We start from the raw sequence: 25032 nt of genomic DNA, 5'->3' as shown, positions 1-25032 counted from the left end.
TTCATTTGGGTTAGAAACAATGTGCCATATTTAACTTCTGCTTTGGAGATACTTCGTTTTCGAGAAACCCTTCCGAAGTATTTCTTCTTTCGCTAAAATATTCCTTAGTGGGGGATTGTAAATGCAATGGTAAAAGCATTTTACCCCTCAGTCAGATTAAAAAAAAAAGAGAAATTATTCTTCAAGAAAGTATGTACTAGTTTCAATGTCCTAATACTAAAATCATTTCCGACAATATTTTGATCAAAGTGACTACATTTTTTTAATTCAAGCAGAAAGACTACTTTCTCTTAAAAGTCGATGGGAGTTTCTCTGTTTGCAAGATTCACTTCAACTTGTTCCTCAACTTCCACCTCCGACTTCTCTTCTTGGCTATCTGATCTGTCGTGGAAGGTCTCCTGGATCTTTGTCACACCCTTCTCCACAGGCTCTATTGCTTGATTTATGGTCAAGACGACATCCTTGACAATCTGCTTACAATTTGCAAAATGAATATAAAATCTAATACAATCCATGCAATGATTATTGATAGGGATCAGGGAAAGAACTTACACATTGACCACCTTCAAGAACAATGTCCTGAACACTCTCTCTGACACTTGTTCCAGGAGCCTTGACCTGAGTTTCTTTTCTTTCAAGCACAGCTGGGCTGCCACCTTCCTCAAACTTTACTTCCGTCTTGGTTGTTTCGGTGGTGACCTTCCTATATTCCAAAGACGGAATGTAATGATATGGATCTGCTGAAAAGACAAACACATGTGCAACAGCTGCAATTGCCATCTGCCAAGCCACAGACATAAACCTGCATTATCGTGGCTATAGGAGTAAACAAAATTATAATGAAGCTTTGTGGCCATCATGGTTCAACCAAAGGTATTCATCAGAATATTTTTTCCTAGTTCAAGCAATGCTTTAATATTTATAGAACAAACTTGTGCAGTAGAAACAGAGTTGCCAGTACCACAGCATAAGAAGCAACATACTTCTATACAAATCAAGAAATCCTGCAAGCCAGTTTGTAATTTCCCCTCCTTGGGAAGAATACCAAATGCACACAATACCGCGATACCTAGACCTTGCCACCAAGTGGCAAACACTATAGCCTTAAAGCTGATGAACTTTGCAAGTGGCTTTATTGGTTCAAGTCTTTCATGAGTTACATTATAGAATTGCACAAGGCAATACAATGCCCACATCTGGCTGAAGTTCAGTACCACTGCAATGTATGGATACCTGCAAGAGAAGAAAGGCAAAGTGCTTACTGTGTGCAGTGGCAGAATGAGACAGCTAATCAAAGCATCCATGAAGAATATCAGAGTAATATCATTCAATGATATTAGCAGTGTGTTGTAATTAGTTACTCATACTTCATGAAATACATACCCATAATACCACTTGAATTCACCATTTCCATAAACACCAAAGAGCTCCAACAGGAATGCTAAGAATGCACAAAATGTCTTCAGAATCATCTGGGATATCCAGCAAATATTAGAGCCGACCAATAAATTAAATTTACAAAAAGGGGGAAAAAATGGACTTACATACTGTACAAGACCAAATTTTTCTATAGTGAGCAAATATTTCCCAAGCATACTTGGTTGTAAGAAGAAGTTGCGAAGAGACCAATGTGGTACGTTGTGATTCTCATCTCCCCTTTCTACCAATGGTTTGTTGAGAAGTTTTTCCGATTGATTTTCAAGTAGCTCTATGACTCTTGTTTCACCTCCTGCATAACAACCATTCAACAATGATTGAGCAAGGTATAACATCATGAAATGTAGTATTGACTAAGAAACATCATTTACATAGAATAGGTGAAGGTATTAAGGAGCTTTCGGCCATATAAGGCTAAAGATGCTAATATTACTTCAAAGGTATCAATATCTTGTTAGAGTATTACCTTTACTTCCATAGAAATTACTTTAGCAAAGCATGGAAATGTGTCTTCACAGTTTGTTTGTGGGCAAATAAAAGCAAATAGCAAATGAGTAAACTGAGGCAAAGCTACACCATCCTAAAACTCGACCCACATGTAAATGGTTGACCTTAACTTTACAGCAAATTTCCGGCAGTTTGTGAGTATTCCAAGTTTCATGATCTTGACCACTCTAGAAAACATGATCAGGTTTGATTAAAAGGACCCCGAAGAGTAAATGTACAAAAGAATACAGTGAAATTGGCATGATTGCATCAAAGCTATATAAATAGTAATATTTCTGAAAACAATGCAGAAACAAGTGAAGTGACTTACCCAGACAAGCAACCAAGTAGCTTCCAAAAGAATACAAGGCAAATGCCTCATAACAGTTTCTTAGAATGTCACATGCAAGAGAAAATCTTGGATTCCACAAGGATATAAGCTGTAGAAGTCAAAAACCAAAAAATTAATGCCAATGCTGTCTAATCAGAATCATTAAAAAGAAAACCACAGAATATGAATCTGCTAAAGAAGGCTACGGATTCGGTCAAGAGGAAGAAACCTAAAATATCATGTTTCCTTCTCTTAGAATAAATCCGTGCCCTAAAGTTTTTAACATGCAAGAGAAAGCTTCGTTATTTCTGCTTTCCTTCTGAACAGAGAAATCTAGATTCCAAGGTCAATGAAAGAACAAAGTAGACAAAACATGATTCACAAAAATGGCTTTGAAGTGAATGTGTTCTTTCTGGAGCAATATACTGAAGTTATAAGAAGACATGGATATGCTTTTCAGAAAGAGAGGGAGAGAAACACATACTGACTCAGTAGCATAGACAGGTACCATGAAAACTACAGCAACAACCCATTTTTGTTCCTGGAAAAGAGATCAACAATGGAATTGAATACAATTCAATCCAAATTGCACATGTATAAATGCTAACAGGTTGAGCACTAAGGAAAGATGTTTCTCAGCGAGTATACCATTGTGGCTCCAAACTTTGAAGTTGCTAGAATTAAGTGACAATATTACATACATTTAAGAATCAGCCAACACAAACAAACATCATAAAATGTCACCTACCTCAAGAAAACTTGATACCAAGCACAAATCAGTAAAATAAATAGATAAACTTCATTTCAATCAACAGTTATTCGTAGCGAAAAAATTTTAAAAGTTGAAAAAACAAAATGACATTAAAGAGTTATGGTTTGGTGTAAATGGAAGAAATACTGACTGCAGGGTTGGTGTATGATCTGAGATGCTGGAAAATGAGAAACAAGGAGAGAACCAGTGCCACAACTGTAAAGCACCCTGCAATGATGACTGCTGGCTTGTAGAGATCTCCATATATCATTTCATGGGCTGAGAAATGATGTGCTGCCATTAATTACTTGCACATCTTCCACTCCCAAACAACTTGAGGAGCACGTAATTAATTACCAGTGTAGCTCACTGTGAATGTCAACTAAACCTGAACAACACAGTAAATTATAAATCCTGTATTGTCCACACAAAAAAAAATTTGATGCCATTATCCAATTACCACCATTGGTCTGTGTCACTTTATTACAAGTTTTACTTAAAACAATGCTTTCAATTTTCACAAAGCCATTATAGGTTCATCACCCAGTAAGGCTAATTTAGGGTTTTTTAATCAAAACCCAAGATTAATTTAGTCAGAAAACATTACTATCCCCAATCCAACTCAATAAAAAAAAAAACATATATATAAATAACCACAGTAACAATATCCACAATGCCATTTTGTTCATTTTCTTTTAATTTTATAGAAAAATTAATGTATGAAATGCCAGCCAGAAGAAACAGACGAACCTTAATGTGAGAACTGAGAAGAGTTTCCAGTTGCTGATGCTGCAGAAAAATCTATCCCTTGGAATCCCTGAGCAACGGCTTTGCCAATTGATTAGGCCATATAACAAGCTATGGTGAAAGACTGACACGTGTAAGTTTGTATAACATTTTTCGTCAAACCAGCGACACGTGCTATAACCCCAACTGTTTGTAACATGTTACCCAGGGGTGAAGCAAAGTTCCATTTCTTTTGCTTTTTACAGTCGCATATCAGACCCTTGTAAATTTATCTTATTAATTTACAGTGTAGATTATATATAATAAACTCAGACAAAAAAATGATTGAGAAAATAAACTAAGAAATTACTCTAAATTGCAAATATCAAACTAAAATTTATAGATAATTTCAGAAGAGAATGCAATCCTACATAACTCCTTAATTGCCTATTAGCACCAAATTAGCTTACATATGTGTGATATGAACTGGGGCAATTAAGGAAAATGTCTGAATAGGGCAGTCGTACCAAGTATATAATATGACACTCAGTGTTAAAGACTATGTGTTCTATTTATTTTAAAAAATTATAAATTTTACTTGAAACAAGAACATGTAGTAGCATATAAATGGAAGTCACCCTATACATATGGCAATACTATCCACACAGAAAATCTCTCTTAAAGAAAGTGAGTTACAAATTAATTAGTCTAAAACTAGTTTTTATAAATTTGAGGAGCCGATATATAAGACCTTTGGAAGCTGCCATTATGATATGATATGAGATATATCACGTGTTATAAAGTTATATGTTTGTAAATATGAGACTATTTCCACTATGGGAATGTCTTGGAGTGTTTGGAGAGGATTTCCAATTATAGTATGTGGACTATGGACAACCTCTTCATCCAGTACAGACAGTTGTCTCTCTGTGTCATGCTAACTCGAGTCTGGATATCTGCAATTTGATAAACATACTCTGACACAAATACAATTATACATTATCTCTTGAATTTCATAATCACATATAGGCGGTGGCATTAATACCAAAGCGACTACAAGATCCAATATATATCATAGAGTACTAGACTAGTACTTCACAAGAAGAACTTCAATTCGATCTTATCTACGAAACCAAACCCACATCTATACTTATAGCAATTTTTACTTCCAGTTCATGAAGGCCCCAATACTCTCAGATTTTTTAATAGAATATAGATTCTTGTGTATTCAAGGAGAGGCTTTTAATATGAAGGAAGATGATGGGAAGATGATGGATTGATCGAAAACTTATCTCTTTTAATTCTACAAAAATAGTAGCATTAGTGAGGATAAGTTTTCTTCTATGACAAGTTAGAAGACACCTTTCATCTTCTTAATTCTTTAAATATACATAAATCTAACTAGCTATTTACTCCGTCCAATCTAATTATGTGCATCAAAACGAAGCCTCAAAGTCCATGAATTACAAACATACTTAGAATTGATTAATTAGGCTCCTTAAGGTCCTCAAATGATAAAAATAAGGCATTTTTGTCTTGGGAGGGGAGGATGATCTGCTGGAACCGGAAAAAGGAGGAGTCACATGGTTTGCTTTATGGAAATGCATTCCATGCATAGAGAGGTAGGTAGCTTTATCTTGGTTGGATCCTGTACTTGAAGGTGGGGACCCTATTCCATTGCCTCTCACTTACATCTCGAGGAATTTGGTTGGAATTTGGAAATTCCAAACTGGGTGTTAATTTGCTGCTAACTATTAGTAAAAAATACAGAGATTTCAGTAGGAATATCGCAGTTGGATTTGCTGCTGAGATTTTAGACATCATGAAAGGTAGAGACAAGGTGATCATGACTACTTTAAGATCGGTATTGTGCATATTCAACAAGTGGTATTTATATCTTAGTGAATACACTTGATTCAAGAAATCATATACATAATTCAATCATATTGAAATTTGGTATAGAGATGAGTGAACTAACTAGGAACTTTACTCATTGAGGGCGAGTTTTAACTCTTTAGTATATTCGACAAAAAAAAACTCATAATATATTAATAATAGTTTCTTTTAATTCTTCCAATATCTTAAATAGTATATATATATATGTATGAATTATTCATATTAACTCATAATGTTTTTTTAAAAGCACTTATATTAGTAGTTTTTATACTATTTCATTGAGACACAAATTTATATTTTGTTATCATAAATTAGAAAAATAAGTTTATTATGATCAACTTATCATGTAAAAGTTATTAACGATCACTCTTTTTTCTTTACAAAAATCAATTTAAAGTGTTCAAAAATATTACACAATTTTGTGGACTTATTAATTAGCACATGTAATTGATACAACATAGTTCACATCCAAAGTTATTTGTTCATCTTTATTACACTATAACAAAATCAAGCAAAGGCAACCAATTTTTTTTGGTAGGAATAGATGCAATTGCCACTATTGTTAGTTTGTATTGCCCATTGCCACACTGCAGTCACCATATATCATGATGGAGGTTGGTGTTGGGGTGGCAAGGGAGCTAAGGCCACCCACATGTAAGAATGGTGGAAGCTTCTGCCAAAATTGCCATGACAGTCTGCAAGGTCCAATCCTCACCAATGCTGCAGTTAGTTGGTTTCAATTGTTCACCATATCTAATGAGGTTGCTATATTGGTGGAGGATTGATATTATTAAGTAATAATATGTCATGGATTCTTCTACTGTCTTGTTAAAAGTGGGTTAGCTAGCTCACTAATTCCAACAGTTGGTTGCTGCATTCCCACCTTTTTGGCATTAGTTTCTGATTTGGTTTCAGTAATTAAATATCCTCCACCATGCAAAAAAAAAATGCTTACTAATTAATAGTAATGAATTTTCATGTAACCTCAATAAACACTACTAACTAATAAATTGCTCATAAAATCTGAAAACACATACTTGAACTGAAATTAACTTGCATTACACATATATATCAGTTGAAGCCTAAATTACAAATCATTCTATCAGTTTCCTTCAACATTCTTACAACTAGAAGCATCTAAAACAATTAAACTTGGTCATGCAACAGCTCCAAACCCGCTACAAAATACGTAGATACCCTGCCAGTTTTCACAAAAAAAATGACCAAGCTTTCACCGTCAATATCATCCCCTTCAAGATCCCTCTTCACGAACTCAAGATCCTTCAATACCATCAATCTCACAGAACTACAAAATGAAATTTCTTTAATTGTACCACAAAATAAATATATAAATGCCCCGATAGTTATGTACCTTAAGCATGCAGCTTTATCCTCTTGACTTGTTGGTGCTTTAGTAGTAACTCCCTCAGCTTCAAGAACACCATTTACAAGTCATAGAGCGCATATCTGTTAAATTTATTGATAAACAAACTTTTTTGTTGTACTTATATAGAATTAACCAACAACAATACTTAGCCATTGTGCATCATCTAAAATCTACACAAATATATACACCAATATATAAACCATGTAATGTTGAATGTTCCATATTGATGTAGGACAAGAAGTGGATTCGAAGCTTGAGGACCGAACCTCTCCTTAGAGGATCGGACCTTCAAAAACTCACCATTGAAGCTATGAAGCTGAGGACTGGACCTCTTTCTTGAGGTCCGGACCTCCAGAACCTCCAGCAACTCCCAGCATTACCATGAAGACCGGACCTCTCCCATGAGGTTCGGACCTCTAGAGCCAATACCCCACCCCAGTTTCATCTTATTCCTATCTTTTCCCTCTTTCTTTAATCAACCCACGTTATTCTCCTTGCTAATGCCTCTTCCACATTTCTTTAATATCTTTCTCTTTCTTTTTTTATAATCACGTTCCCACTTCTTTAGTCATCTCCCATCATTCTTTTCCCCAACAACTCCCCCACCTGCATTTCTTAACCAATTCCCATAACCCCCATGCTTCCATTTTTCTATTCCTTCCCCATAAACTAGCCTTAACTTGTCTACTTTTTGAGAGTGTCCACTAGACTACCAGCAAATAAGAAACTTCAAAGTGCACATAGAACTTCATTTCTGACTTAAAATTCCTAGTCCCTTGTGCAGCCAAGGAAAATCCATATCATGTTTGTTTGCATATTCCATCAATAGAAGAGAAATTTCAAATTAATTTTTATTTGTATCTAGATATTTATATGATTGATTTGTACAATGGACTAAGAAAATAACAGGATTCCAACATCATACTACAATTTTTTTTTTCCAACACTAAGTATGTATAAACAAAAAGAAAACACTAAACATACAAATATGATAAACCTGAAGGTGATCCTTTGATGCAGCAAGTAAGCATGTGTTCTGCAACAGCTTTTGGACCATGATCGTGAGCATTAGGCTACATAAGAAAGAATAAACGTACTAACTATTATTAAAATAATCATTAGATATTCTTGTAGTATTTAGAAAAATTAGATTTGAAAAGAGAATACCAAACTAAAGTGCATCAACACATATGTATAAATTAATGAGCAATATACACAATGTATAAATCTTGGCCTCCCTTAGCAAAAGTCCTTTTTATCTACTAAATCTCCATACGATATCATGCACCACCCCCTCACCACATCTGCTTTGGCATATGCAGAGCAAGAGCAGTTCTTCAAGCACTCCTCCTCACATGCTTTCCAACTCAAAGTACTACAGTTTATTGTTACCTAATGAATTCAAATCATGAAAATGATTTATTCAAACCATCATGTTAAAATAATTGATCACACATAGCTAAAGAAGACTAAGAAATTAAATCCCAATATACACAATGTAAGTGAGAAACCTATATAATCCGTAGTTTGCACTCTATGCCATATACAACATCCAAATTACTTGGACAGAAGTAGTGTGGATGTAGATAATACCAAAAATCTTTCTTCCCTGGCCCTTTTAGAAACATGAGAATTAACAATTGTTCTTACTACTCTTGGACAGTTAAAATAGATAGAAAACATATTGAGCTTACCTCATAAATAAAATTAGACAAAACTATACGTGTTGACATCAGCCATCTCGCCTCAAAATATACACATCTAAGCTATTAGATAAAATTTGACAAAATCAATAAACAACTAAGAATTTATGAGGCATAGCAAAATCTGATACTTCATATTTCTTTTGTGCCTTTGAACAAACGGTGAGTTCTTGGCATCTTCCTCTGCAAACAAATTAACAGATACAAAATGGGTCAGAGAAATTAGTGTTTTGATTTGAAAAATGGAAAAAAAAAAAAAAAAAACTGATCGGGCTGACTTGAAATAAAAACCTGAATGGAGGTTGCTCAGTACTGATGTTGGAATAGTTTTTAATGTTGTCCATAATCAACAGAGGAAGGTCGTGGATGTTTGGGTTTCGAACGACCACGTGTGGCGTTTGAATGGGCTGGGTGTTTACACAATTGAACTCAGCTCACCTAGGGGAAGATTTTGAGACCAACTCGACGTAAAGTGGTTGCCGAAACTAGTGACCTATCGGAGAAGAAGGCTAGATCAGGTTTGGTGTGAATCCATGTTTCCATTGGGTTGTTGAGCAATCAAAAGGCAGGGATAGAGAGAGGAGGAAGTGACTATTTGATTGAGGTCCATGTCGCCGGTGTTGGCTGCTGGACGGCGAAAAGATGGCCAGAGATAGCTCAAGGCAGAGGAGAGAGAAGAAAGAGAAAGAAAAGGGGGTGTGCGGCTGCTTCAGGAGTAAAATGAGAAGAACAATGCTGAAGTTAGGTCTTTATAAACAAACCCTATATGATGAATTTACTAAATTACCCTTTCACTTAAAATACCTGAAACTTGATGGTCGTAACTCCTTTTCACGTCTTCTTCGTGTCTACATGTTCGTAGTCCCGAGCTCTATCCAACTAGACCAAAAATTCGTTTAAAATATAAACATTTAATTTTATCAAATAAAACCTTAAACCAATTTATAAAAACTTTTTTTTTTCAAAACAAACAATTTTATAAATTCATAGAAAATAATTTTAATGAAATATTTTATAAATTCATCCCTTAACCCAAAATGTCAATTGTCACTTTCTCAACTTTTGTTTCAAAGAAAAGAGGTCTTGTGCACAGCCACCATTACAAATTTAGTTTGGGTTAGGGGTGGGAAAAGAAAAATTATCCCACTAATCTCCCAATTTGGTTATTATGTTTATGGAGCTACCAAAAAATCAACTATCTTACAAATTAGTGGGTCTTAAGGCAACTATTATCTCCACCATAAACATAATAATCACTAACAATAAGTATTAGTGACCACCTCATTTGTCAATAGACACCCTCTCATTTATGGTTGCAAAAAATAGTGGCCTTTGACCATATTTGTTGTAGTGTTAACTATATATATTTGTTTTGTAACACACTTTGAATAGTTTTATTTAAAAAATAATCTTTTTAGATTTTCAAAAAAATTCATCAAACTTCGTAATAGCAACCTATAAAAAACACATATAATATTAATATTGATTATATGCTTAAAGATAAGTAGAAAAAATTATTGAGCCAATTAATCAGCCAATTAACCCTCCTTTAGCCTAACTAGTATGAATCCATTGTAATTAATTATAAAATTTCACACTGAGGTATAGCCCAGTTGAAAGGACCAATGAAATTACTCCCCCTGCACCAATATGTCACGTTCATAAAATCCATATATATTTTTTGAATGGATAGAAGAGACCTCAAAATGATCAATCCGAGATTAACAAATCCATCCAAATTGTACTATATTTATCAACTTCATTGTCAATATATCATAATAGCTAGTATGATGAACAAAATATAAGGGACAACACATCCAAGGGTTGGATTTGAACCCTCACTTGTAGATATGTTGTCCCTCACTTGTCCCTCATAGTAGCTGGACTGGTCAACATATTCTAAAAAAAAAAATCTTCAATATCATTAACCAAAAAAAAAGCTATAGGGGTCAGCTGACGCCATTGGCCCCAGGGCCCCACCATATCGTCACCACTGCTTCCCCTAACCTCACCCTCTCACCAGCCGAACTTTGGACTAAGAGGGGGCGCCTCTCCCAAAACCTGCGCTCTTGGGGCCAGCGATGTCGTTGGTGTTGCGAGAGGGGGTCGCCGGAGAAATTGCCGGTTGGCAATGAGGTGGAGGGGTCGCATGAGAGTATATTGAGGGTAAAATGGTCATATAGCAAAAGTTTGGGAGCCAAAACTTTTGCTATTTGAGGGTAAAATAGTCATGTCACACTTTTCTAATGGGCCTTCATTGACCTTCACTATAACACACATAAGCCCATTTTTTTTTCCTAATTAATAAGCCCAAGCGCACATTTATATATTTCTTCAGCTTATGTCATTGTTGTATAATAACTTTATTGTTTTTAATGCACAATTGTTTTTCTTAAGATATTCACAACTATAAAAAACATTTTTACATAATTAGAATTACTTTCACAAACAAAAAATTAAGAGAATTAACTTGTTCTTAAGGTAATTAATCATCAAGTATCTCCAACAAGAGTAAGTATTTTTTTATAAAATGAGCAAGACAAATCAACTTTTACCATTGAAAAAAAATATAAAATTATTCATTTGGATTTACACATGTTACACAAGAAACTATTTTATATTTTATGTCAAAAAAAATTATTTAGAAAATATATGTCATAATATATTAATAAAAATAATAGAAAAATCGAAAAGAAAAATCAATTCATTAGAGGTGAGGGGGGCCTGTGTCCCCCCCCAGCCCCCGCGGTCCCTATGTCTTTCAGTCAGTTTAGTGGCAGTACTGGGGATAATGGGATGGTAAAGTCTTAAAGGCAGAGACAGCTGCAATATGAAGTAAACAAATTAAGTTGCCACCTTTTTTCTTCTTTTCTTTTTTAACTTTTCATAATACATGGAGCTGTGTACACGTGGCACATAGGTTGAAGAGCATGGAAATGTTTAGTTACTTTAGTCCGACCCCTTTGAGACACGTGTTGGTCGTATACGGTCCAATAAGCAGTCATCACTCTATCGTCATTCGACACTTGGCAAATCAACTTTTGGGTTTGGCAATTAGTATGGACTATTGGACTGGATCCATGTGAATATTTAGACATGTTCACGTGGCTGGCTGGTATTGAAACCCCCATGAACAGCATGTTGGCCCGGCCATATATAGATTTGTCATGTGAGCTACTGAGCTGAGGGAGATTTTTTTATTGGATTTATGTGAAGTTGTGAACAAGATATAGCAGTTCATATACTGCTGATTTTCTTCAGATTCAGTTATTCAATTTCATAAACTGTGTACACAAAGTAACATTTGGTTATATATGTGTCTGTGTGGGTCTGTGTGTTTGATAGTAGATGTAGTTGTTTAACTTGTTACATTATAAAAGCAGAGTAGTTTTCTTTATGGATGAAAGTTTGTGCAGAAACACTATTTGGGTTACCTGGGGTGGGCTTTAGCAATTAGCAGTACAATGAAAAGACAATATTGGTTTTGTTTTCATGTCAGAGTGCCAAAAACACCAGGACTTTATTGTCAACTAGGTGGGGAAGAAAGTACCTCTTGGAACTCAAAGTTAAACTAAGCAAGCAAAAATTTTAAGTGCTGTGAAAAGACCAATTACAGCACATTAACCTTACAACAATTTTGTGTTGTCAATTAGTGGAATCTAGGAAACCAGAAAAAAAAAAAAGATGCAGTGGGAAAAAAGAGATATATACTAGTTTGGAAAAAAAATAAAAAATTTAAGGTGACATGCAAAGAGATGACAGAAAGAAAAAAGGCGGTAAAGTCAGTACTGTTTGGAAACTTGAACCGTTGGCAACTACACTACCAGCTTGGTTATTGAATTTCTCACATCACAGCTCTACTCTATATAAGCCTTTTGCAGCTAAGCTCTCACTGAGTCACTGGCTTATGAGATCTGTGTACACACACCTGATATCTATAAGCCCACCTTATCCATATCCTTTGGTCCAGTTGTTTAAATCCAGAAAGCTAGCTTGCTTTAAACTCTGATCACCCCGGCCAAGAAGAAGAGTGCCCAATACAACTTCAACACATGAAGGTAAGAAACTGGTGTGCAAATATTCACATCTGCAGATATGTAAATTTAGAAGGGTTCTGACTTGTTTGATTGCAGATATTTGATTGGATGCAAAGCAAGCTTACTGGGAAACCCCGGATTAATAAGAAGCCAAGCTTAACATTGTCTGATGGTGATTATATATAGATATGAATCATATGATCATATGAATTTAATTGTTCAATAATTCTTGGATAGTATTTAATTTTTTGTTGTTGATATAATAGATCATGACAATGTGCAAAAACCTCCCAAAGAAGAAGTCAGTGAATGGAGTCATGGGTTGCTGACAATTGGGACATTAGGAAATGGTGACTTGAAAGAAGATCATCTACAGAGGTTTAACACTCTTGAGAGTAGTAATCCACCACCCTCCCCCAAAGATTATAATCTACATGATTTTACACCTGAGGAAGTAAGAAACCTTCAGGATGAGTTGGACTCATACTTGAATGAGCAAGCTGGTCAGTCAAGTTGTGCTTCTGCAGAATTGGAAAAAGTTCCTAATTGTCTAATTCCATTGGACAAGTTTCTAAACAGACAGTCAAGCTTCAAAGCTGAAAGAGATTGTGATGAGTCTAAAGAGAATTTTGGTCGGTTCCAACGCAGCACCAGCATGGTTCTGAGCCGAGGGAATGATGTTTGCTTGGATAACTCAAACTCCGCCATTGGCAAGAAGTCATTGTCTTTTCTTCTCAAGAAAATGTTTGTTTGCAGAAGTGGGTTTGCACCAGCTGCTCCTGGTCTCAGAGATCCAGTCCCTGAATCAAGAATGGAGAAGGTACATCCATAATTCGCGCACACATACACATACATATAGGGTGCGTGATGCTCTCTTGTCAGATTGTGAATCTAAACCACACTTTCAGTTAAGAGTCAACCTAATGAACGATCCAAATTCAGAGTTTGACAACATATCATTGTTATGTTGCCATAATCTAACAAGAGAACATTTCGGTATATATATATATATATATATATATATATACACGCATTTACCAGAAGAGAGGGATTTGTAAGTTTGCCTCTAGAATGTGATCATACATCTACATGCCACAATGCCAACTTGGTTTTAGTCCTTTTCTTTTTCCCTTCTTGATTCATTAACAGATAATGAAGGCCATACTCCACAAGAAGATATATCCCCAAAGCTCAAGTTCTAGTTCAACACTATCTAAGAAAAAGTACTTGGAGAACAGACACAAGCCCAAGTCTGCCATTAATCATGAGGAGGAAATAACTGATGATGAGGGAGACGAGGGAAGTAAATGGGTCAAGACTGATTCTGAATGTAAGAACCTAAGGCATTGATTTAGTGCCTATCAATACATGGACATACTTTAAAGGGCATAACATATATTTTGGTTGGAGGGTGTTCAATGCATTCATGAAAAGTCATGTTCACACCATTTTTCTCTGTTTGCAGATATCGTTTTAGAGATATAGATTACTTAGCTCTACTTTGGAGTTTGGAAGCTTTGAGGAATAAAGGGTAAACTTTCATACCATTAGGAATTAAAATAGACATTTCAAACTCTTTTTTATGTAGCTTATCTCCCAAACAATAATTTGTTACTCAAATTTTCACCGACTTTATGCTAAATTAACTGTACTCTGCAGATTTCTGCCATGTTTGGTTGCACAAATCTATATATAGTTGGAGCTAGTCTGTGCATGTTTCACATCTTTCAACAATAATGCCAGGGCAAAGGTGATCAGTTCAAGAGTGACTCGTATGATTTAGAGATTTCCAATGTATAGGATGTGATGATGATGCTGTTCCCTTGCTGCATATATGCCTTTGCTGTCTAACAAAATGTTTGGCCGCCATAGTTGGCTAACTGTGCAAGTGCAATGCAAGAAGTAGAGTAACATTTTGTGGAAAAAAGAGTGAATTGAATCAATGTAGGAGGCTAGCAAATAAGCAAAAGATGGGATGAATTAGGCACCTGAAATTTGGCCTATGCGCCATTGGAACATATATATATAATCAGCAAATTAAACAAAGAAAACAGAAAATAAATCTAATCAACTATACTATATATCTATATCTTTGTTTCTTCTTAACCCGGCAAACGTTATGAAGGTGGAGACTCTCTACCCTTTTCCCGGTAATAATTAAAGAGTTGCGTCTCCCAGATTATTCTTCTCTTTGGTTTAGTGAATGCAAAAGTCTAATTAACAATGTTTAGTGTTTGGCTCTTGTACCACTCATACCATACAACAAACCAAATAACCAATCATGAGATCAAGGACAGAGCTAGAAGGGGATGTAGGGGCTATAGCCCGGCCACCAGTTCTCCTTTTTTTTTTTTTTTTTTTTCTGTTAAAATTTTTCTTAGTTGGTTTAGAACATAATTCATCCCTAGCCTATTCAATCCTCATTCCTAGCTCACTCCAACCCCAATCTTCCTTACCTCAAGGCCTAACTTAACTTAACCTTGTGGGCTGACTTCCTCACACATAATACTGGACTCTAAGGGCCCGTTTGGCACTGCTTCTTAGAAACACTTTTATTTAGTAGCGCTTTTATCAGAAGCGCTTATGTTAAGAAGCACATATAAATTTTTATAAAACTTCTAAATTATTTATGCAAAAGCACTTGAAAGTGCTTCTTGAGAAAGCACCTGTCAGGTGCTTCTCAAAAAACCTCTTAGAAGTGCTTTTATAACTCAAAAGCACTTCTAATTATTTTTGCCAAACGCTATCAAAAGTGCTTTTACTAATTTGAAAGCGCTTTTGACAATTTTAAAAGCAGTGCCAAACGAGCCCTAAGTCTCTCTAATTATTATTTGTGGACCTATGTTATTTTTTAGTGAAATTTGTATCATTTATTGATATGAATCCTATCAAATCAAAATCTGTTTCATAAAAGGAATTTTTTTTTATTAATCAACTATTGTTCATGAGATTTGAACTAAGACTTTCTCCAATAAAAGAAGACAATGTGTCATCCACTAGATTCAAAGTCATTAGCTTGATGGGAGGATTTTCAATAAAAAAATAAAAACAAAATCTAAACTCAGTTAAAAAATATTTTCAATAATGTAAATCCTTAGGACTTACGTAACCTTTGGGAAATCTTTTAATAATTTCTTTATATATAAGATGGAAGAATTCGTACAAGGAAAAGATATTCTTTGATCAATCAAACATGTTATGTTTTCTAAAAAAAAATAATTTGGTTATGTCATTATTTTTATCAAGATTTTTCTTTAGAGCGTATGTATCCGCATTTTCTTTTTGCGGATACTCGGAGGCAATTGTGCCAATCGCTTGGCGCTAGTTTCTTTTATAACAGCCAAGTGCTTTTTGCAGTGTTCGGCGTTGTTTTCTCATTCTATTTTTTACCCCATATGCCAACAAGTCCACCTCATATCTTCTTAGGATGTAAAATGAGGCTTGTAGATATGCTGGTTAGATTTTAACTCTGAAATTTTATGCTTGAGGAAAAACCAAGTGTCAAGCGCTTGAGGAAGAAAAAAAAAAATGCACTGTTGAGCACTCGGTGCCTGAAATTTGCGAAAAAAAAAAATGTGGATGTCCCCTCTAGAGAAAAACTGTTGTTAATCAAATAACATATGAGATATCTCACAAGAAATTATTGTTTTACAAATATCCAAAATCAGAATATGTAAATTAATCTAATCTTTGTGTCAATCTTGGTGATACAAAAATTAATCTAATATGAGGCTCCATAAATAAAGTTATAAGAGAAATTTGGAAAACTAACATAAATTAAGTCAACGAGCACTTCTTAAGAGGAACTCGAACACTATTAGAGAATTAAATTTCTAAAAAATTAAAAATAAAGTTAAAAGTCTTTAATATAAACTAAAATGGATTAATTTTTCAAATTTCAAAATTTTCCCCTTAGGCAAGATACTATCTCTTTTTTTTGGCCAAGTAAGCAAGATACTATCTCAATTCACCGTATCGTGTACAAAAAGAAATTACTCCTAAATAATAAATAATAAGTATAAATTGTATAATATTGTCAGAGACAGTGAGAAAGAAAAAGGCTAATAAAAAAGATGTCATCTTTTCCCCCAAGCCGATGACTTTAATGGTCCAACTCCAAAGTCCAAACCCAACTCACATACTACATTCTTGATTCCAATTAATATATAGATTTGGGTTGTTGCTGGGATATTGTTGGAAATTTGGAAATTAGGGTTGGTGGTGGTGATCTGCTGGAGGGAGTGTTTGAGTGAAAGTTGTGCGCTTTGAGGCTTTTGGGGTTTTTTGTTGGAGGTGGTTGTTTGCCGTGAAGTCAATGCCATTGGAGAAGGTTCTTGGTTTCTCTTTGTTGGTTTTTTGAAGTTCCCACTTCCCAGTAGGAGTACACCATACTTCATGTCGTGGGCTGGCCCAGAAGATTCTCTCCTTTCCACTTCTCTTGCAAGCTATCTTGACAGTACTCTCTCTCTCTCAATCTCTCTCTCTAGATCTGGTTTGGGGCCATTGAGAAATGAGTTTATTGATTCTTTGCAGTTTTTATGTTTTAGCTGTTAGTTGCTGTATAGAGCTCTTTTTCACTTTTCTGGTATAACATTTGTTTCATAGGAAGGTTTTAAAAGTTGCTTTACTATTTGATTTGCATATTGCTTATTGCAAGGGCTGTTTCATTGCCTTTTTTTTGACTAAGTATGAGATATAATGAACTTTCTCTGATGACAAAATCTCATTTATAGTGGATGATTGACATATTATTTAGCAAAATTGATCTTGACTTTTTTTGGTTTTTTTCTTAATGTCTTGTTAACATAAACAAATAAAGCTTCAAATTGGGGTCTCTGCACTAGTTAATTGTAGTGAAGTTGAATTTCTAGTGCAGTATTGTGAATTTGGGTGTAGTAATCTCATCCTTTTTTTCTCCCAATTTCTTAGAATGGAAAACATATCTTTGATAGATAAACAAAAGTAGAAAGGGGAAAGAGATTTTTTCAAAGGAAAAAGTGATAACGAAACAAGTGATGTGAATGTCAAACTGCTACAGTTGTGTAATAGAAGTACTTGAAGATGGCTGCTCCACTTAGGCCATTAGAAGTGCTCGTGACTTAACTTCTTGCATTTCCGTTGTGGAATACTTTACAGAATATGGAAATTTAAGCCATATTCAGAATGCCTCAAGAGTCAATCCAGTAATAAATTTGACTCAGATGGTGAAGGTGCACATGCACCCATTAAATTCAAGGTTCACAATTAGTGCTTTAAGGTCACTGCATGCATTTCTGTTGTTGAATAGTTTGCAGAACATGGAAGTTTAAGCAGTATTCATAACGCCTCAAGATTCAATTTAGTAATAATTTTGACTCAGATGCAGAAGGTGCATCCATTAAATTCAAGCTTCATAACTAGTGCTTTAAGGTCACTACAGATGGTGTGTTTGTGGTGCTTTTGTTACTCTTCCTTGGAAGTATGTGGGATGTATCTGTAAACTGATTGACATTAAAGAGTTTATTCATTGCAAAGTATTTGGCTTATTTAGGATTTTTTTTTCTTTTCAGAAAAGCTTCTCGTCTTGTTGCGAGATGGACGAAAGCTCTTGGGAATACTACGGTCTTTTGATCAGTTTGGTAATATGTCACATCACATAGCATACTAAGTTCTCATTAGCTTTACTCTTTTTATTTCTCTTGAAACCTCAATTAATGATGGTAATTTTCTTCCCTCTGCCCAGCAAATGTTGTCCTCGAAGGTGCATGCGAAAGAGTGATTGTTGGTGATCTTTACTGTGACATCCCATTAGGTTTGTATGTAATCCGTGGGGAGAATGTTGTCTTAATTGGAGAGCTGGTATGTTGCATTTCAATTCTCTGAGACTTGACTACTGTTAATATTTGTTGAGTACTCTGTTCTTTAATTGAATTCTTATTACCCACTCTATAGGAATTGGATAAGGAGGAGCTTCCCCCGCATATGACTCGGGTACCAGTAGAAGAGATAAAAAGGGTAAGTCTGTGTATGCATGTTGGTCAATACTTAAACTGAAAATTCCATTCTGCAATGCTCATGGTGTTGTCATTTGGTCATATGGAAAATGCAAGCCACAGTCACCCACGTGTGCATGGGCAGCTGTGGAATGCTAAATCAACTTCTCACAATCGCCCACACATTATAGCTAGCAAACCTCTTAGTCATATTGACTATTGGATGAAGAGAACTCTTGTGAATTCCTACGTGGCATAGATAAATGCTTGGCACCTATCCTAAGTTTGTCCTGCCAGGGTTAACAAAGGAACTTCCTTATGCACTGCTATTTTTGAGTAGGAATATAAGTTTACTTGGTTCTTTTATAGTAAATAATCTCTTGTATCCGCTGACCTGAGACATGCCGGAACCTTTTGAGTTAAATCCTGTCCTATGTACCCTTCTGTACTTTTCTATATATGTAAAAAATTTCCTTTTAAGATTAGTCTGTTAATACAGTAAATGGTGCAATCTTTTTATGTTTTTTATTCAGTTGGGTCAGATTGTTCATGCTATATGTTAGTCTTTTGCACTTTTCAATAATTTCAATACATTTCTCTTCTATTCAGGCTCAGAAAGCAGAGAGGGATGCTACAGATTTGAAAGGGACCATGAGAAAAAGAATGGAGTTTCTTGATTTTGATTAACTTGTCCTCTCATTTTATTGTTGACCATGTCCGCAAATTTTAGTGCGGCTGTGACCCAAGATTTTCACCTCAATAGGATTGCGAAGGACTCATTCACGAAGGCGGGAAATGAAGTGGAGTTTTGGGTCTCATAGAGTTGATGTTGATGTTTCCTTAACTCAAGTGTTTTATGTGGATTTAATTGATATGTGCAACCATGTGGTTGGGTCTACAGAATTGGTTCAGGATTTAGATTTGCAATTGCTTCTCTGTTGAACATGACTTGTTTTGATTTGCCATGGGTTGTTATGGAGCTTCATTTTTTGAGGGCACAGTCAGTGTCATTTATTTTGTAAGATGGTCATTCCTCTCCACATAATATTTACATGCAACAAGTATCATCATATACTGATTACACTGCATTATGCTACTATCGCATGCTTATATTAAGATTTGTATCCGCCTGTCCAAGCCAAAAATGAAATTGGTTTTGCGGCATGGGTGCAATATTCTGAAAAAATTGGAGTCGGGTTGTAAGTATTTCCCTTCCAACCCTCTACTAAGTGATGAAAATAAGAGATTTGTATATCAAATATAGGATTCATTTTTGCGACTTTTCACGGATCAAGGAAAATCATATACTTCCATACGTGAAAGGTTTATCTAAGGAAAATAATATCCTTCCATACGCGAAAGGTGATAGTGAGCACTATGGTGAAGGTGATAGTGAGCATTATCACCATAGTGGATGAATGACATGTGTCATCTAACCACTTTTTTGTGACACGTGTCACCTATTCACCATAATAATAATGCTCACCACCATTTTTTTGTGGTAAGCAAAAATGGACTCATCAAATATATGCGACTTTTCACATATCAAGGAAAATCATATCTTTCCATTATTAAATTTGAGTGCTAAATCATATCCTTCCATGATTTGAAGTTTGAACAATCCACAGTCACTTCAAATCCATAACATGTAAACAAACATTGAACTAATACAATTATAAGATTACTGCAGCAAAGGCTTATGCTTGATCAGGGAATGTAAGCAACGATATAAGAGGCTGGCTACTAGGAAAGCGAGAAACAAGCTCCGAGCGTTTTGCCAACTCAAAGTCCTGGAACTGAAAGGCAGGTGCACAAGTGCATCCCACAAGAGAGTAGTGGGTTTCAGAATCCCTTGGAGCAGCTTTGATCAATGCCCCATCTGATGAAATGCTGAAGTCCTTTGTTGGAAATGCACCAAACCATATATTTGGAGGCACTGTGTACTGGGGTTGCTGATCCTCTCCAATCAAATTGGGTCCAAGGCAGGTTAATTTCACTTTCCCATCTTTGTCATTCAACTCCAATACCTGATAAAAAGTCTGACCGTGTTAAAAGAGGAGAGGGCAGGCAAGATAAAGAAGTGCAGTGTGGATTCTTTATCTAGAGCTCAAATTCGGGATCCAGTGTGGATTCTTTTGAAATGCAAATTTAGGCAAGATACATGATCATCACAAATGTATGAAGATACTTTGTGCTAGAAGATGAAACAAAACGCAATAATATATCAATAAAGTTAACATGAATACAGCTTTTCATTTGTCTAACTGTTTTATCTTTTGCCAAAACCATTTTAGGCAATTGCAACTGCAAATTAAATAAATTTTGCCACATTTGTCTCACATATACAAACATGCATGTATACAGCTTTGTTTGTATCTTCTTACTGTTTTATCTTTTGCATGGCATGTCTAAGCTCCCAAGCCCAGGGAGAAGCGATCGTGACTCGTAGTGAGATGGGTGGCCAACTTTAACATACAACATAGCTATTGAACATGGAAATGACTATAGAAATGGCATGTGAATACATCACATGATATCTTGAAATGACTATAGAAATGGCATGTGAATGCAGAGTATGTTGATCTTTCAATGTTTGAGCCATGACCGGAGTGGAGTGTACCGTAATAGGTTCTCCCACATAAAAATGCCAGGTTTCTGCACATGGTATACGATGAAGGCGTGACACATCCCCAGACGGCAGCAAGAAGTAAATACATGAACTGACAGGGCGCTCAACCTTGTCTGCAGATCAGCCACACTTCTCTTAGTAACATAAATGGTAAAAAGAAAATAGCTTAGCCAAGCAACATTGACAAGCTCTGTTGCTAATTCCATCAGACTCTGTCTATCCATATTTGTATCACTCTGTTTTTAGCAAGACAGGAAGGTGGAACCAAAAATTCCCATACATAACAACAGGGCTGCAGTGTCTTTACCTTTTTAACAAAAATTCCTTTTGCTACATTTTGAATTCAAAATGGGTCCATTTCGAATTCAATTGTGCATGATTGCATGAACGAAATATGTTGCATGGACACCATTGGGTGACTTGTAGTATGATTTAAACTAGGTTCCTACATCCCACATATGAATTTTGAATTGGGGCATTAAATTCCAATCCCAAGAATCCAATTTCATACAACTAAAATGCAGATATAACACAATCAAGCTAACTATCCAGCATTCATTCCATGTGAGCTTAGTTTCATAACTTTCATTCAATATATTTTCCACAATCCTAAATTCAAGATCCAAATGCAGATAACAATAAAAACCCAATAATAAATAAATGTCAAAAGTCAGATCAGTGACAAGGACTTACAGTCTGGGGGAAGCTGACACAAGGGGAGGACTATGGATGTGTCTCTGAAAGTTTCAGAGTAAAACCCACCTTCTGGGTTAGGATTCAGTTTCAGTTTCTCTACTATCTCTTTTGCAGAACCCATGTCCGTGTCTTTGATCTGTCTGTCTTCCTCGGATGGTCGGATGAAACTCTCTTGGGGGCTGTTCCCAACTTAGATTTCATTGGATTTTAAAAGTCCAATGAAATCTAGGTGTTCCTAATTTAGATTTTAATGGATTCCAATGAACTTTAATTGTCCCCAACTCAAATTTTAATGAATTCCAATGAAATTCAGATGTTCTCAAAAAATCATAAATTTCATTAAGTGAAGGATTTTAATAGATTTGGATGAATTTGGTTGGATTTGAATACATTTTTTACACATAACAAATTCCATAAGAATTCTACCCAATTTCTTTGGATTTTGATAGATTCTATGAATTTTAAAATCCATTAAACTCCTTTAAAATCTGAGTTGGGGACACCCCTCTTAGATTCGCTTCAGATTGGTATTTGGTAACAACTAACAGCGTGACTTTTAGCATTTAACAATAATTTTTGTGTTTTTTGGGCACAAAAGTTATAACTATATGTTAATATATTTATATATATCTTTATAAATTAAATTTAATATATTAAATTATTTTAATAATTATATCATTATAAATATTTTAATGAGATCTTTAATATGAGCATAATATTAAATATATTTTAATATTATTATTTTAATACTTAAATTAATATTTTAGTATTTTTCATATCAAAGTCAAATTTAGGAATTGTAAAATTTGAATACATAACCAATCAACCCATGAGAGTTGTCCATCCTCATGAGTCATGCCTCTTGCAGCAACCTTTTCCATTCATATGAATATCTTTTTCTTTCTTTCTCCTCGTGGGACCCATCACTTTTTCAACCAATCACTTTTTTTCAACCCATGCTTTTCAAATGATGCGTCCATTTTTTTCTTGAGTTCTTCAAAAGCAATTGCTAAATTTTCTGCTATATATAGTGGAAAATTTAGTAATAGCATAGCAAATGTTAAATTTAATTATGTCATTGTAGTGAGCTTTTTTATCAATTCTGCTATATTTAGTATATAGCATAGCATTTAGCCATGTCATTGTACATGCTCTAACATGTAGTAAGTTTGGTTACTGTATGGGTATAGGTATGGGTCCAGAACTGAACACAACGACCCATATGGGTATGGGTTTTGGGCCTGGGCCACCTTTGGATCAGGAGGCCTCTTGAATTAGCCTCATAAATTTTGAGTGCTGTTATTTGCACACTTTTTTTTTTTTTTGCACACCCTTTTTTTTTAAGAAAAAAAAACCAAAGTGAAAAAGACACACACACACCTCCTCTCTCTCTCTCTTTCCCACTCTCCTCTCTCCTCTCTCCTCTCTCCCTTTCTCCCTTTCTTTGCAAACACACCCCCTTCCTCCCCTCATTCTCCTTCCCCCCTCCCAGACCCACCAACCCAGCCAAGCCCGACTCACCCCTCCTCTTTCCTCCCCTTGCTACCCCCTCATTCTTCCCATCCCCCCGCGACGCACCGCCCCTGCTAAACCCGACCCATTGCCGGCCTCCAGATTGGAAGCTTTTGTTGACCTCGCTGGCCTCCATTTCCATCCGGCCAGGGGGCTGGGTGAGTGAGAGAGAAAGTGAAAGGAAAGAGAAAAGAGATAGGGAAAGAGAAACAGAGAGAGAAAGAAGAGAAAGAGAAAGAGAGATGGAGAGGGAGGAGGAGGAGGAGGTTCGCCAGTGACAAATCAGGCGACATAGGCAGCTGTGTGCAAGGTGGGTCGGGTACCATGGGTGTTAAATTTTTTTTTTTCTTTGTAAGGGTAAGGCTGTTGGGTTGAAAAGCCAAAGAAAGGGAGGGAGGAGAAAGAAGGAAAGAGAAAGAGGTGGGGTGGGTGGGTGTGTTTTAGAAGATGAATATTTTGGTAATAAAAATGGTGTGCAAAAAGAAATTCCAAATTTTAGAAGATGGTAAGGGGTGTGTTAGCAGAAAACTGGAGAAAATAGTGTGCAAAAAGAAAAAAAAAAAAAAAGGTGTGTAAATAGCAGCACTCTAAATTTTTGGGTACAACTGTAACACCGTTATGTAATATAACTAATCGAGGTGTTATCCCTTATATAAGTGATATGGGTGGGTATTATTAATAATAGAGATAATTAGACTTAGGTCCTTTAGAAAAATAGTTTTTAGATAGAGATCGGATGTGTTTTAAAATTTTTAAAAAAATATTTTAATTCATAATAATTTATAAGAAAATCCTTTAAATTTATAATAAAATCATTTTAATTTAGAAAAAAATCATTTTAATTCATAATAAAGTCATTCCCTAATTTGAAGGGTATTTCCCCTCCTAGGGTGTAGAGTGGGTTTTGTAGAGCCTGCATATTAGGTTTTAACTTCGAGATTTTCGGCGAAGCCCAAAATTTTGGAGTTAAAAGTTAAAACCTAATATAAATCTGTCAAATAAGAAAAATAAAATGACTTAATTAAAAACCCTAAATCACTACCAGTTTTAGTCTAAGAAAAACTTATAAAATAGACTGTATTCTAAGTCTCCCTTAATAATATATCATACAAGTACAAATTTTCCGTCCACCTATATTCACGTAAATTAGTTCATCATGGTGATGTTGCGATTATATCCAATAATTATTTGGCATAGACTAAGTTAGTTTCTAAATGACCCTTGTTATTATTTTTTCTCTTTCTAGTCAAGCGATATTATTTTTTTTATTAGTCGTCCAACAGAAATTAATTGGAACTAATTAAGTGTTACTAAATCATAATGGTTATTGGTCGAATATAGCGATCTTAAGGAGGTAACCTCAAATTCACAACTTCAAATAAATGGTTAAATGCTCTATAACTATTGGATGAAGAGAACTCTTGTGAATTCCTACGTGGCATAGATAAATGCTTGGCACCTATCCTAAG

The 25032-nt window shown here is 35.3% G+C and overlaps 4 protein-coding genes across 6 annotated transcripts; 2 read left to right on the top strand and 2 right to left on the bottom strand.

Annotated features, from left to right (window-relative positions):
* Positions 1-121: 121 nt before the first annotated feature.
* On the bottom strand, positions 122-3848 carry LOC147285044 (organic solute transporter ostalpha protein (DUF300)). Of its 3 annotated transcripts, none has more exons than XM_086244963.1 (9): positions 3756-3848; positions 3157-3393; positions 2739-2795; positions 2255-2363; positions 1545-1729; positions 1384-1472; positions 984-1233; positions 553-780; positions 122-470 (listed from the first exon to the last, which is right to left on the bottom strand). In XM_086244963.1, the coding sequence occupies exons 2-9, from the start codon at positions 3304-3306 to the stop codon at positions 291-293; spliced, it is 1248 nt and encodes a 415-aa protein (XP_086101089.1). In that variant the 5' UTR covers positions 3307-3393; positions 3756-3848; the 3' UTR covers positions 122-290. The 3 variants fall into 3 exon arrangements, with proteins under 3 accessions (XP_086101089.1, XP_086101090.1, XP_086101091.1); XM_086244964.1 differs by having other exon boundaries at positions 1554-1729; XM_086244965.1 differs by lacking the exon at positions 2739-2795.
* Positions 3849-12769: 8921 nt separating this feature from the next.
* On the top strand, positions 12770-14273 carry LOC147285043 (protein DEEPER ROOTING 1-like). Its single transcript, XM_086245762.1, has 5 exons — positions 12770-12775; positions 12851-12926; positions 13021-13574; positions 13904-14084; positions 14220-14273. Exons 1-5 carry the CDS (start codon positions 12770-12772, stop codon positions 14237-14239), a joined length of 837 nt encoding a protein of 278 aa, XP_086101888.1. The 3' UTR covers positions 14240-14273.
* A 2541-nt stretch (positions 14274-16814) lies between these two features.
* Positions 16815-19814, top strand: LOC147285042 (sm-like protein LSM1B). Its single transcript, XM_086244144.1, has 5 exons — positions 16815-17210; positions 18304-18372; positions 18477-18592; positions 18686-18748; positions 19336-19814. The coding sequence occupies exons 1-5, from the start codon at positions 17150-17152 to the stop codon at positions 19411-19413; spliced, it is 387 nt and encodes a 128-aa protein (XP_086100270.1). The 5' UTR covers positions 16815-17149; the 3' UTR covers positions 19414-19814.
* A 457-nt stretch (positions 19815-20271) lies between these two features.
* LOC147285041 (uncharacterized) lies at positions 20272-22219 on the bottom strand. Its single transcript, XM_086245039.1, has 3 exons — positions 22049-22219; positions 21347-21468; positions 20272-20753 (listed from the first exon to the last, which is right to left on the bottom strand). The coding sequence occupies exons 1-3, from the start codon at positions 22170-22172 to the stop codon at positions 20424-20426; spliced, it is 576 nt and encodes a 191-aa protein (XP_086101165.1). The 5' UTR covers positions 22173-22219; the 3' UTR covers positions 20272-20423.
* Positions 22220-25032: the final 2813 nt, after the last annotated feature.

Source organism: Dryas octopetala, chromosome 5, assembly GCF_963921425.1.
Source record: "Dryas octopetala chromosome 5, drDryOcto1.1, whole genome shotgun sequence".
Classification (NCBI taxonomy): domain Eukaryota; kingdom Viridiplantae; phylum Streptophyta; class Magnoliopsida; order Rosales; family Rosaceae; genus Dryas; species Dryas octopetala.
This window is presented reverse-complemented; position numbering and strand designations above follow the sequence as displayed.

Coding starts and splice junctions, on each gene's coding strand:
- LOC147285043 (XM_086245762.1), top strand. Junction 12,927..13,020: donor AAGCTTAACATTGTCTGATG/GTGATTATATAT, acceptor TTGATATAATAG/ATCATGACAATGTGCAAAAA. Junction 13,575..13,903: donor CTGAATCAAGAATGGAGAAG/GTACATCCATAA, acceptor ATTCATTAACAG/ATAATGAAGGCCATACTCCA.
- LOC147285042 (XM_086244144.1), top strand. CDS start 17,150: ATGTCGTGGGCTGGCCCAGAAGATTCTCTCCTTTCCACTTCTCTTGCA. Junction 17,211..18,303: donor TCTTGCAAGCTATCTTGACA/GTACTCTCTCTC, acceptor TTTTCTTTTCAG/AAAAGCTTCTCGTCTTGTTG. Junction 18,749..19,335: donor CAGTAGAAGAGATAAAAAGG/GTAAGTCTGTGT, acceptor TCTTCTATTCAG/GCTCAGAAAGCAGAGAGGGA.
- LOC147285041 (XM_086245039.1), bottom strand. CDS start 22,172: ATGGGTTCTGCAAAAGAGATAGTAGAGAAACTGAAACTGAATCCTAAC. Junction 21,469..22,048: donor GTGTCAGCTTCCCCCAGACT/GTAAGTCCTTGT, acceptor GCTGATCTGCAG/ACAAGGTTGAGCGCCCTGTC. Junction 20,754..21,346: donor ATGTGGGAGAACCTATTACG/GTACACTCCACT, acceptor ACTTTTTATCAG/GTATTGGAGTTGAATGACAA.
- LOC147285044 (XM_086244963.1), bottom strand. CDS start 3,306: ATGGCAGCACATCATTTCTCAGCCCATGAAATGATATATGGAGATCTC. Junction 2,796..3,156: donor GATCATACACCAACCCTGCA/GTCAGTATTTCT, acceptor TCTCTTTTCCAG/GAACAAAAATGGGTTGTTGC. Junction 2,364..2,738: donor CTGTCTATGCTACTGAGTCA/GTATGTGTTTCT, acceptor TGACTTCTACAG/CTTATATCCTTGTGGAATCC.